Source organism: Plasmodium cynomolgi, chromosome 3 (assembly GCF_000321355.1).
Source record: "Plasmodium cynomolgi strain B DNA, chromosome 3, whole genome shotgun sequence".
NCBI classification, from domain to species: Eukaryota; Apicomplexa; class Aconoidasida; order Haemosporida; family Plasmodiidae; genus Plasmodium; species Plasmodium cynomolgi.
In genome coordinates, this window is record NC_020397.1 from 266,185 (window position 1) to 279,942 (window position 13,758).

The following is a 13,758-nucleotide window of genomic DNA, read 5'->3' on the forward strand; positions in this document are numbered from 1 at the left end:
TTTCTTTTTTGTTTTTGTTAATTTAAATTATTAATTTTAAATTTTTTATTATATGCATGTGCATATATAATGGTATACGAACCGTTGCACATGACGACCACGCGATCACCAAGAAGGGACCCGCGAAACCTGTATGGGGTTCTCTTCACCAACTGCTTTTTTTTGCGCCGTTTGAATTATCTTTTGAATTTCCCTTAAAGGGGTAGCAATAGAGGGGAGAAGCAGCTTGGAACAATAGAGCATAATGTGCCAAAGAGTGGTTCGTTTGAAACACAACTGTTAATTCCTTGCACACGCATAACCCCGGTGCGAACAAATTACTATCGTTCGAAGTGTGGGCCCCTTGAACAGGTCTTTCCATCATGACGTACGAGGAGTTATACAAAAATTTACAGGCATAATGGTGTGTATTTATCAAGGGGGAGGAGGGGTATCCATCCTAACGTGTGCAAAAATTTTTCTTCATGTGCATGCGTTTGTGTGTATATTCGTACGTGGCTTTTGGTGATAACTAGATGCCCATTCGGTTTTCTCCCGTCCTTTCTCCTGTCCTTTTTTCCGTCCTTTTTTCTGACCTTTTTTACGACCTTTTTTACGACCTTTTTTACGACCTTTTTTCCGTCCTTTCCTTCCCTTTTTGGCAATTTGAATTGTGGGTGAAGCCGACAAGAAAGACGAAAAAAAAAAAGCCACGCGTCGGAATTAAATGGCCACTTTAAGCTGCTACTTTTATGTTCCCTTTAGGTTAATGTCCCTCCCGGTTATGTTCAACTGTGTTTTTTTTTTTTTTTTTTTTTTCTCTACACGTATGCATGTCAGATGCGGCGGTCGTAATGTTCGGAAAAACCTGTTTCGCTGTGCTGTGCTGTGCTGTGTAGTTTTTTTTTTTTTTTTTTTTCCTTCCACTATTGCATGCTCGCGAAAATAAGACAACGAAAGGAACGGAGGACATGACGAAATAAATTAATCGCAAAATGGTGAGCGACCTGGCCACTTCACATTTTACAACTTGTCGCGTGTGCAGACCTTCCCTGAAAAGCCGCGGTGCGAAAAAGAACCCAAACGGGCTGGCAACACGTTCCCACAACATGACCGATTTGCGGCTTGCGTTTTTCCCCCTTTAGCCCTTCCTGGGTCACATCCCAGTACGCACACACGTACATAAATAAATATACGAATACGAAGCGCCATTTTTCCAACATACGATTGCGTAAGTTATTTCCCTCCCCCCCCTCTGTTGTTCCTTCGTTTGGAGGTGCGAATATCTTGTCCCACCGTATGGATGCCCATAATGGGAACGCATACGTGTCTATCTATATATATACATATGTGAGTTTCCCCAAGCGTACTTACGCATAACGCGCATCTGCCTTTTGTGCAACCAGCCGAATATTCAAAATGCGCGCCGTTCCGTTTAGCACAGCGATAAATTAGCCGTGATGTCTTTCTATTTTTAAATTTTTTTTTGAGAACTGTTCATTTTTTAAGGCAAAATAAAAAGGTGTGTGCGCAAATGCGAAGCGCACGGTTGAGTAGAAGGTAGACATACCGCTGCAAGCCAAAACAGATGCAATCTAAGTGGTGAAGGGGTAATGCGGTTGTCTGAATTTTTTTTTTTTTCTACCCAAATTTGTGAAATTTCAATTCGTTTTGTGTAAACCTGCTTGTCCCTAAATGGGGGTGTGTACAAAAGTGTTCACTTATATGTGCCCCTTTTTTTTTTTTTAGCTGACCATATCCCTTTTTGGTATCCAACTTCTACACTTCTTCACCTTGATGAGCACATCCGAATTTTTTTTTTTTTTTTTTATTTCCTGTTTTTTCGAAAGAGAGGGAAACCAACTGACTCCTCAAAAGATCGTCCTCACATGTGTGACCATCCCGCTATTTATTCATAATAGAAAGAGTGGATAGGGACATTCCCCCGTTCTTCCGTTTATCCCTTTTGATGCACATGTGTGTAGTTACTTTCACACGAAAGGTTGTGTGTATCCACCACTTCTCCCTTTTTTTTTTTTTTGGAGGACTTCTTATCGATCCAAAGTTGGAAAGAAAATATGCCGTGAGGCGTCCCAGTACAGCGTGTCGAATTTGTAGACAACGGAGGTGTTCGAAGTTACACGTTTTACGAGCTGCTATATAAGTGCTTCTTCTGCTTCTTCTTCTGCTTCTTATTCTTTTTTTTTTTTTGTAGAGAAGCACGCTGAACCCAATGAGCCAGGAGTGGTCGGATGCCCTCCAATGGAGTGGAAATAAAAATCTAGAAAGTGGAAAAGAAGAAGAAGAAGAAGAAGGAGAAGAAAAAAAAAGAACAAATTGCTATGAACTCATAAATGACAAAATTTTTGTTTACAGATGTAGTACATGCTTGCTTGTATTCACCTGTGTGCATTCATTTTCAAATCATGTGTTGAGTGAGAACCACCAAATAAAACAGCTGAACTGTGTGAAGAAGGGAAAATATTTCAGGTGCCTGAGGTGTAGATATGTCTGTATGAGCATAGCCAAAATTATTAGCCATATCGAATTGTATAATCATGGTCACAACATTTTGAGGAAAATCAAAAGGAGGATGGTTTACAATGGAATTGCTTCCTGTTCATGTAGAGTCAAATGTTACACTTTTTACTCACAAAATAAATATTGCTTCACTACTGGGGATCCCATTCTGTCAGAGTATGAACGTGTCCCCAATTTGCAACAGATCGGTGAAGGCATCCCCAATTTGGAACCCGTTGATGGAGGTGACCTATCTCCTCACGATCAGAGTGATTCTCATCATGATGGAAATATGGAATTTTTGCAAAAGTGGGGGGGGATACATCCTAAGGAGAGTAACTTACTTTTGATGGGTCCTTCTAACGATCTGATCCCACTTCTTCCTTCTGACGATGTCTGGGGGGGGATCGACTCGGTGAGAGGGGACCAACCCGGGGGAAACTCCCTCAGGAGGAAAACGTTGGGCTTTATTCTCAGCACCACGGGTGGGACAGAATCTAAGGCGACAGGTGGGACAGCATCTAAGGAGGCAGCTGGGGATGCATCTAAGGAGACAGATGGGGCAGCATCTAAGGAGACAGATGGGGATGCATCTAAGGCGACAGGTGGGACAGCATCTAAGGCGATGGATGTTGATGCATCTAAGGCGATAGATGAGGATTCATCTAACGGAACAAATGTCGATGCATCTAACGGAACAAATGTCGACGCATCTAACGGAACAAATGTCGGTGCATCTAAGGCAGGCTCTAACGCAACAGACGCGGCGCACCGCGCTCGAGGAGACATGAAAATCGCTCCCATCCCCTGCAACCAAGTCGGCGAGCAAACGGAGCTGATCCCAATCTGCACAGACATAAACAAAATAAATGATTTCAACGCAGTTCTTCTAAATCTAGAGAAGCAAGAAAAGCAAGAGAAGCAAAAAAAGCAGGGAGTGAGGAACGAACAAAACAGATGCAGCACGGATGCCACCAGAAACCTACTCTTACACATTTACGAAAATAATTACCACTTTAATAAAATAAACAGAAAGGATTCTCCCCACCATGACGCAGATCACAATGAAAAAAAATGTGATAATCTGGAGGAAACAGAAAGGCAGTTGTTTTCCTCCCCTTCTGACTTCAATAAGGATAACACCTTTGCTGAGAATAAAAATTATGACCCGTTCAGGAACTACGGATACAACCCCTTCGAACAAGGAGTCTTCAACTTGTTCCCCAAGGAAGAAAAGCCCACCGTAGGGATACGTAGAGGGATACGCGGATGGGATGCTCCTTTTTACGAACAGCAAAGGGGACATCCCCAAAGGGAGGCTAACAATCCAGACAAAAAAAATACACTAGGGAAGAGTACAACCTACAGCTCTTTGCAAGAAGCGAATCCCTCCTACGTTAGAGAGGGTGTAGGCACGATGAAGAATTCTACACAGAATAGGCCACCCAATTATGAACCAATTTTTGAGGACCATCACAACTTGGATCAATTTCTCACTTCAGAACTAGTCAATAAAATTGACCAAAATATGCAAGGAGAAAGAGAAGAAGTAAAGGATTCTTTTCTGCGCTCTATTCAGAACAGTGCAAAAAAGCTAGCTGCGTTGGACACACTGTATCTGTATGAGCAGCAGGAGGGAAAATCCCTTTCTTGCAGTGACCCCTCTACTCCGTATAGAAACACCAAAGAGACACACACAAAAGATGTTGGAAACCAGATCGACACTCATCGGAATGGTATACCTAGCGGAATGCATTCTTTGGAAAAACAACAAATGAGTGGTTTCCATAAGAGAGACAAGCTATCCCCCTCAGAAGAAGATTTAAAAAAATATTTTTCCCCAAATTTCCTATCCCATATATTTGATTATCAGCCGAGAAACGTGGTTCCCACAATGGGGGGGCCTCAAAGGACTGATTCGGGAGAGCCCTCCAATGGGAAATTGGCTAATGTGATGAGAGATGCACACTTGGACGCGCGTCATGACATGCGCGTGGTGACCCCCAACATCACGCATAATGTGGCTGAGAGGAAGACAAGGACACCACATAGAGAACCCTTCACCAAAATGGAGTACCCTCCCAGGGAGGGACCAACTGATGCAACTCCGTATCTTACTCAAAGGATCGATGACAGTGATTCGTTTTTGTCCTCTAAATATTGGCGCCCTCAAAAGGATGAAATGGATAAAATGGATAAAATGAGTAGGGGAGCTTATAAGCACATGGATGGGGGGAAGGGTAGCAGGCAGGCTGCCGGGGAGACAGTCGGAGCAACCAACCAGCTCGGTTACATGAAGTACACGGTCGGGACAGGTGAACAGAGTGGAGACCCCCACACTGCAAGTCTTTTTCCCCCAATGGATACTGCTTTAACATACATGAATAAAGAAAAAAATGAAAATATCATCGAAGAAAGAGAGAGAAAAAAAAAACTGGATTTACTAACCTTTTATCGTTTGCAGGGAGGGAGATCCCCTTATAATACCCATAGTGATCTCCAAAATGAAGGCACCAATGCAGACGTGCAGAATGGAGAAGGGGATAGATTTCCCCCCCAACTGAATAAGGCCTCCCACCATTTTAATCAGCCATATGAAGATCTCCTTAACTGTGGCAAGTGCTTCAGGGGGTGGGTAGCAGAAGAAGAAAATTGCAAAGGAGAGAACCCCTTCAATATCAATAGGCGTGACGGGCCCCCCAGTTTTACTGCCACTACGGGGGGCGCATACAGGGGGGTGAAGAATCCAAACGCGCAAAGAGACGCATCGAGGCAGGTAGTACTGACAAAGGGGATGAACGAGTGGAATGTCGCTGCCAACCAGTTGAGTGCCCCTTCTTCCAGCGGGGCTAACTTCAACGCGAGACGTTTAAGCCAGCCAAGCAGAGACACCACAGTGAGCAGCCCAACTAACAATCCAGCTTCCCCCACGCAGGAGGAAATTCTCAATAATATTTTCGAAGATCCATCCGATGATAAAAAAAACTACAGGACGCCCAGCGAGACTGCTGCTTTAAATCAAAAAAGACAATCCTTTATTGACGAAATTGGTGAAATTAAAAAATCGATTGAAAAGGAAAACCAAAATAATAGACAGCCAAGTTTGACGCACATGAGTCTTCCGTATGGACAGAGAATGGCACCTGGAATCCCTTTGCGTGACGAGAGGATCAATTTTTCTAAAAGCGGGATGCTGAAGAAGCAGAGTTTTTACCTTAGCAGTCGCAACAACGATGGTAGCGGCGCCTACCCGGATTTCAAATCCATTCGGACGAATGACCCCCGGGGGGCGGGCGCCCTTTGGGGGGTCCCCGCTGAGAGAGGCAACTTCGGGAGCGCCCACGTTCAGAGCGGCCACTTCCAAAACGGGTACTTCCAGAGCAGCCACTTGGACGGCCGCTTAGACAGCCGCTTGGGCAGCCACTTGGACAGCCGATTGGGCAGCCACTTGGACAGCCGCTTGGGCAGCCACTTGGACAGCCACTTGGACAGCCGCTTGGGCAGCCACTTGGACAGCCACTTGGACAGCCACTTGGGCAGCCACTTGGACAGCCGCCTAGACAACCGCTTGGACAACCGCCGAGACCACTTCAGTCGCGCCCACCAGGAAAGGAAGAAATCCACGGATGGCGAACACGGCCAACATGGCCAACATGGCCAACACGGCCAACATGGCCAACATGGCCAACACGGCCAACATGGCCAACATGGCCAACACGGCCAACACGGCCAACATGGTCAACATGGTCAACATAGCCAACACGATCAACATGGCCCACATAGCCAACAAGGCCAACATGGCGAACAAGGCCAACTTTTTGGCTCTAACCTGCCGAAATGGCTGAGCAGAAGGTGACCAGGAAATGGTATCCCCACCCTGTCACGTCCACCTGGTACTCTATTATTTTGCTGGCAACAATTTCTAACTCGTTCTTTTCGTTAAGTTGACATGCTTTTTTTTTCTTTTTCTGTTTTTTTTGTTTTTTGTTCGCTTCCCGACCATTTAGAAAGCAAGCCAAAATTTACATACACGTATAACTTACGTAAAAACTGAGCGAGCGATCGACACGCGATTCTTTTTTAAGTGACAATTAAATGTCTCAACAGTTGCAAAAAAAAAAAAAAAAAAAAGGAGGTGATCATATTGCAGCAATTTGTATACTTAATTATGTAAAAAAAAATTGAAAAAAAAAAAATATCAATAAATGTAAGCAGCCAAATGGGTCCTTTTCACTTAAGCGAAGAATGGCCCACTGAAACGGGTGGAGGACAAAACGCGCAGTTCGTGAGGTTCTTGTCGCGACTCGCAACATACACATCGCTGCACAAATAAAAACAACTCGACGGAGCCACGAACCAAGGCGGTTCATGCTACGCACTGCGAACACGTCAGAATTAAAAAAAAAATTGGGCCATCAGAAAAGGAGATGATAAAAATGAGGAAGGACATATGCACCTGGGGATGGTGGTGAAGGGAATTCCCCCCACAAGGGAATGACAAAACGCTTGTGGGTTTAATATTTTGATTTAATTAAAAATGAAAAACGAGCAAGGAAGGTATACACACAAAAAAAAAGGAGTGAATGAATAAGCGGCTTCATTGATGAGCGGCCTGATTGATGAGCGACACGCCGCCAGTCTCAAGGGTGCCAAATCAGCGCACAGCTGGGTCGATTTCTGCCTGCTTTATCTGCTCCCTGATGTGGGTGCACAGGATGGAAAGCTGCAGAAGGGGGGGGGAAGAGTGATACAGAAAGTGGGACGGCGTAGGAATGGACAGATCGGAAAAGGAAGGCAGTACTCAACCGAGGAGGTATATCCATCCTGGACAAAACCCTTCGCAGAGGCAAAGCCGCCGGTGCAGCAGACTCCCATACCTCCTTCGTCTTCGAACTTTGGTACATGCGGTGCATCTCCGCAATGTTGTCCAGAAATTTGTGTATGGCCCTTTTGAACTCGTTCTTGTAGTAGACGCCCTCTGCGGAAGGGAAGGGGCGGCACAGTTTTGGCAAGCGGGAGCGCGTCGGTCAGTTGGTCAGCAGCTCAGTTGGTCAGCCGCTCAGCTAAGAAGCCTCGTGGTTTGCCCAGCACGCCGATATGCTCCCATTTTCTGCCCTCCACACAAATGTACCCATTTTCAGGACGAAGTGAATGAAGTTCAGCAGGCACTCGCAAAACTTAAAGTCGTATGGGGGAGCGCAGAAGGCCAGCGTCTTGATGATGAACAGCCTGATGAGGGCCTTGTCCAGCAGGTGAACCTGAGAGGGGGAAAAAACGGGCAGAAGGCTCTAAAAAGGGGTGCTCCGGTACGCTGCCAAACATTTAGGCACATGCACTCACTAGCGGCACCCACTTATGCACTCCTACACATTTATATGCGCCATCACGCAGACGCTTACCATCGACTTGATGACGCCCACCACGTAGCAAAACATATTTTCGAAGCGCACGAAGTACACGAAGAAGAGAATTAGATTTTCCCGCAGCTCGACGAACTCCTCCAGGGATTCCTCCTTCTCGATTATATACGTGTACAGTTCCCTGGGGGGTGCAAATGGAAAAAATAAGGGGAAGTCGGTGCAAAAGGGGAAGTCGGTGCAAAAGGGGAAGTCGGTGCAAAGGGTGAAATGGGTGAAACGGGTGAAAAGGCGAAGGAAACGGGGCGGAAAAGCGGCTTGAAACGGGGCGGAAAAGCGGCTCGAAACGGGGCGGAAAAGCGGCTCGAAACGATGCGAGTACACGTGGGGATCCACCAAGACAGGTGACACTTCCCCGCCGCCTCTTCCAACCCTTGGCTTACTTCAAAAAGTGCAGCGCGAGGTGCCGCTTCTGCGGGTACTTGTCGACGATGTACTTGAGTAAAATAAACTTCGGGTACAGCAAATTCACACGCGAATAATTCACATGCTCGTACACATTAGTGTAGACATATCTGTAAATGAGAGACGCTGCCAAATTGCTGTTCACTCTCGCCAGCAGAAGTTTGTCCTTAGTTGCATCCGAGTAGTTCCCATGAATGATATGATATATCTGATATATTTCGTTTTGTGTGTATTTCAAAAAAGTGTTGTAAGTTAATCTAAATTTTTGAAACAATTTGTAAAAATAATATTTTTTTTTTTTTTTACTTGTTGGATTTATTTTCAATTTTTTTTTGCTCCTAACGTTTTTAAAAATGCTGCTTCTTACTTCATCACACGACATCACTTCGGTTCTCAGTTCGAGCATATCATCTGCAGTGTTGCTCGCATTTGAGTTGTGCGTGTAGCGACTTTGTGGAGGGGACGTTTCGCTTGCGGGAGCCTCCTGCACTGGGTGCGTTGTTGGACTCGCTTCGTTCTTACCTCGCAGTGGGTCACCATCAGATGCTGCATTTGCATCACCAGCAGGTGCGGCACTTGCATCACCAGCAGATGCGGCATTTGCATCACCAGCAGATGTAGCACTTGCATTACCACCCTTTTGGACTGCCTCATTTGGGGGCGGACTCTTCCGATGCTCCTCTGTTGGTCCCCCTACCGCCGCTAAAATAATCACATTTTCCTGCTCAACCGGAGCTCCCTCCTTAGCAGCTTCAACAGGGCTGTCCACATGAGCGGGCTTACCGTTCTCTTTCTTTACGTTGGGACTTTGTTCCGTCTCAAAAGGGGGTTGGCCTATTTTCTCCCCCTCAAAAGAGGGTTGGCCTATTTTCTGCGTCTCCAAAACGGACTGCCCCGTCTGCTCCGTCTCCAAAACTGGTGGAGGCACTTCCCCCCTTCTGCGCTTCTCCAATTCGGCACCATCCACATCTTGCCTCCTCATCTTCCTGCTCGCGTGCGCAGCTGCCCCATCAGCCGAGTCTCCCATGACATGTTTGTCAAAAGTAGGGCGCCTCTTCCCCTCCTGCACTTTTATGTCGACCCCCACGTAGCTGCTTCCCTTCTTTAGTATCGACTTTCTCTCTCCGGGTTCTTTTTTGACTTGGCAAAACTGTTCGTACGTCCTCTTTCCCGTGGGTTTCCCTTCTGCGCTGAGGCCTGCGGCGAGGTTTGCTTCCGACGGGGCGTTCGCCTCGGGCGCCCTGCGTAGGTCGTCACGCTGGTGCGGAAGTTGCTCCTGTTGCTGCTGGCGGTGCTCCTGTTCTTCCTGTTGCTGCTGGAGCTGCTCGTGTTGCTCGCGTTGCTCGTGTTGCTGGCGCTGCCCCTGTTGCTCCCCCGCCTCCTCGTCGTCGCTCTCCCCCGAGACGCCGTCCAGAGCCCAAATCGAGTCGTCGTAAACGCTAAAGTACGTCGAGGAGTACTTCCTAGAGGTGCCCTCCCCGTACCGCTTAAAGAACGAAGCGTAGTAGTGGTTGTACACGTATTCGTACGGAGAGTAGGTAGTTAGAAAAATGAGCACCTTCCCATACAACTTGTACATGTTGTTGAAAAAAAGATCACTATTCGAGACGTATATATTTATTGCATTGTTGAGGAAGACGAGGTCTCTCATATGAATCAAAGGAATTTTTTCAGCATAGATATTTATCCTCAGGAACTCTTTGTTGTAATTAAAATCTTCGTTTCCATATTGCGATGCTGATGGAAGGAGCAATTCGCTAGCTGTGTTTTTTGTCTTTCCTGATTTCACCTGAATTTCGTTGTCTTCCGAGATCACATTTGATACAAAATCTTCTGATTTTATGGAGCTATAAATTTCGTTGCTCAAATTTTTGCTACTTCGATTAGACACACTCGTTTTCTTGTCATTCATTTCGGTACCTCCACCATCAGCTCCGTTCCTTTTTTCCATCTTTCCAATTTGTAGACTGCTTCCAAACAAGCTACTCTCTCCAAAGGAATTTTCTCCCCTTGGAGGGGTATCTTCATCACTTGGGTTAAAAAATTCATCTCCTTTTGAAAAAGGGGACTCTTCTTTCTCGAATGGACTATCTGTAAGAGGTGGCCTTACAGACGAGACGTCATCTGCTTGTACAGTGGGGATGTACCCACGCCTGCACACCTCCTCCAGGTTGCTTCTATTAATATCAGAAAAGTTCGAATTAAAATCTGCATCTTCTACTCGCTGGTGGAAGTGGAAGGGGTGGTCTTCTCCTTCCACAGGCGGAGTAAGTTGTCGCTTCAGGTTGGTGCTCTCCTCACTGGGATTGCCACTCTCCTCACTGGGATTGCCTCTCTCCTCACTGGGATTGCCGCTCTCCCCACTGGGATTGCCACTCTCACGAGTTGCTTCTCCCCGGAGACGCTTCCTCCCCCCATGGGAAGCAGACAAGTAGGTCGAATCAAACGAGTAGGTCGAGTCAAACGAGTAGGTCGAATCAAACAAGTAGGTCGAATCGAACAAGTAGGTCGAATCAAACAGCAGCAACTTATTTCCATTAAAGATTTTCAAAACGTTGACTATGGCATCATGCAGACTGATAATGTCCGAATGGTTTATCTCCATGCAACCCTTATTCCTAGCCATGTATATATTTCGAAAGGTGTTATAAAGAGTGCTGTAGCTGTTTAAATTATTAACTCTGAATGACAGAAAGGTGATGCTGACTTGGTTCTCAACTACCTTTGCGAAGTAATTGTTACATATTCTATGGAGATTTATGTCCTTATACAAAATGTAAAGAGATAAAAACTGAGACAGTCTCCTCATGCTACTGTCGTTGTTGTTCCTGTAGATGTACTCAAGGATCATCTGTGCATAGATATACGAATTTTCGCTCACGCAAATATTTTTACATATTTTAAAAACTGCTTCTTCTTCTTCTGGTTCTTCCAAAGCAAGAAATTTTTGAATTTCTTCACTTACTCGAAGTGTGAATACATTAAAGTTACTCGTGTAAGTCGCTATGTTGTTACTCTCCTCATCGTCGAAGTAGTATTTGTTGACATAATCTTCGTACAGACAGGAGAGGAAGGGGTCAAGGTATCTGTCCTCATAGAGCTTTAGTATTTCCTTCACCACATACTTGTTGCTGAGTATCTTCCAGTAGAAGGGGGGTGGCTTCCATGCGTACAAGTCTCTGTATTCATCCATGAATTTTAGCAGCTTCTTCGTTTCGTATTTGGTCGACAGGAAATCACACAGCGCTTTGTACAGGTGCTGCAGGTTGTTCTCCTCCTCTCGGGGGGCCCGTCTCCGTTCTGAGCGCCTTTGTGAGTGCCGTTGCTGACGCCGTTGTTGGCGTCGCTGCAGGCGTCTCTGTAGGCGTCTCTGCAGGCGTTTCTGTAGGCGTTTCTGTAGGCGTCTCTGCAGGCGTTTCTGTAGGCGTCTTTTTTGGCGCTTCTCTTCGCGCCTTCTTTCTCGCTTGGCTGCACGTCCTTTGTCCCCCTCACTTGGGTCACACATTCGCTCATAATGAACACGATGGTCCTTCCCAGGGGGGATTCGCACCTCCTCATGGGAGGGGCCATACCTCTTTGTATGACTCCTCACCTCTTGGTCCCCGTCCACCCCTTTTACACCATAACATTTGCGCCTCCGCTTTAAGTGCGCATTTCGCTTCCTAGGAGGAGACTCCCCGCTGCTCGTTCTGACGCGCTTCTCCCCCGTGAGGTGCTTCTCCCTATGGAGGTGCTTCTCCCTCTTGGAATGCTTCTCCCTCGTGAGGTGCTTCTCTCTCTTTGGATGCTTCTCCCCCTTTTGTGCACAGCCTCCGCTCGGGTCCTCCCCATTGGTGTATATCCACCGATAGGCATTGTCAAAATGGTCGAGCACTATAACATCTTCCCCTTGGGCGTTTTCCCCATTGCTGACATTTGACGAAAGAAAGAAATTGCTATAATAACAAAAGAGGTAGTTAATATATTTATTTTTCGCCTCTAACTTATGAATGGCTTTTTTTCCTTCTCCATTTGGTTGTCCCATCCGATAATTCTTTAATTTGTGTTTTTTCTTTACTTGCGTAATTTTCTTCACCAATTTATACACTTTTTTTCTTGCGTATATTTCCTTTTTTTCTTCTTCTTCTTCTTCCTCTTTGTCACTTTTGCCTTGCTTGTTCATAAAATAGTCCAGGTAGTTTAAGTATTCGGTTAGGGTTAAGCACAGCCAGGAGTAGCCAACGTAGTTATCTATCAGTTTGTTAAGCAGCAGCCTGTTTATATTTTTGACTATTATGAAATCTTCATCTTCAAATTCGTAGTTCAGCGTCGTTTCATTTTCTCCGTGGGGGGCATTCCTCCAGGGATCCATTCGCGCCCCCGCCGCGGCTGATGCGGCTTGTCCTGCTGATATAGCTTTTTCCGCCTGTCCTGCTGATATAGCTTTTTCCGCCTGTCCTGCTGATATAGCTTTTGCCGCCTGTCCTGCTGATGCACCCTTTGCCGCCTGTCCTGCTGATGCACCCTTTGCCGCCTGTCCTACTTGGGCCCTTTGGCTGCCTTTCGCTTTCCCCGCCCTTTCGGCAATTTCGTAACTTTTTACAAACTCGAAGTTGTCATTCTTGACGCAGAAGAAAAGGTAGGAACAGACCCTTTTCAGAATGGGAAATATATCCTCGTCCAGAATTGCGTCCGTTTGCTTTAGGAAGTCGATTCCCTCTAGGAGTGTTAAGCGGAAGGGGGGGGGCAGAAGTGTGGGGGGCAGAAGTGTGGGGGGCAGAAGTGTGGGGAAGCAACAAGTGAATGCCAAACAGGTTACAAAACGGGGGAGGGGGATGCACAGCACGGATTACACTCGATATGCACTCACGCACACCCTGCACACCATATGCACACTCTGCGCATGGTTCACAAAAACGCGGACTGTGGAGGGCACGCTGGTTTGCACACCGCTTAAACGGGCCGCCTCTCTACCCCTGCTAAGATGGAGGTGTCAAACAGATCTCCAAGTAGTTACCTTTAAACTGTTCGAAAGAGCAGTTGCTTAGTCCTATGCGGCTTTTCTTCTTCATGGTGACATCTTTTTGGTGGACAGCGTTTTTTTGGGGTGCAAGCTGGGGCTGCAAAGGGGTTACTGGGGCGCCACAGACGGGTGCAGCCAAGCGGATGCTCAGTGTCCTCCTCCCCCCGTGTGCATCCACCTATGCTACAGTGGTCCAAACAGGTTGTCTTTTCTCCTCCAAGTAATAACGACACGGTGACATTATATTTTTTCCCTATGCGTGTACGTGCTGTTGGTTAGGCGAATTCAAACGGTTGAGGCGAGTTCAAACGGTTGAGGCGAGTTCAAACGGTTGAGGCGAATTCAAACGGTTGAGGCGAAATCAGGTTGGTACCTTCATACATGTGTGTGCATATGCATGGGGAGGCCATCGCTGGACGTTTATAAAAGGAACGC

At 46.4% G+C, this 13,758-nt stretch overlaps 2 protein-coding genes across 2 annotated transcripts; one reads left to right on the forward strand and one right to left on the reverse strand.

Moving 5' to 3' along the window:
- Positions 1-2,194: 2,194 nt before the first annotated feature.
- PCYB_031530 (hypothetical protein) lies at positions 2,195-5,806 on the forward strand (the record flags this gene model as incomplete). Its single annotated transcript, XM_004220823.1, has 2 exons — positions 2,195-2,808; positions 3,799-5,806. Coding segments are annotated over exons 1-2 (2,604 nt in total), but the record flags the coding sequence as incomplete, so codon positions are not given.
- Positions 5,807-7,153: 1,347 nt separating this feature from the next.
- On the reverse strand, positions 7,154-13,372 carry PCYB_031540 (hypothetical protein; the record flags this gene model as incomplete). Its single annotated transcript, XM_004220824.1, has 7 exons — positions 7,154-7,222; positions 7,377-7,477; positions 7,631-7,757; positions 7,899-8,040; positions 8,300-11,629; positions 11,894-13,019; positions 13,318-13,372. The coding sequence occupies 7 exons, from the start codon at positions 13,370-13,372 to the stop codon at positions 7,154-7,156; spliced, it is 4,950 nt and encodes a 1,649-aa protein (XP_004220872.1).
- Between the last annotated feature and the right edge of the window lie 386 nt (positions 13,373-13,758).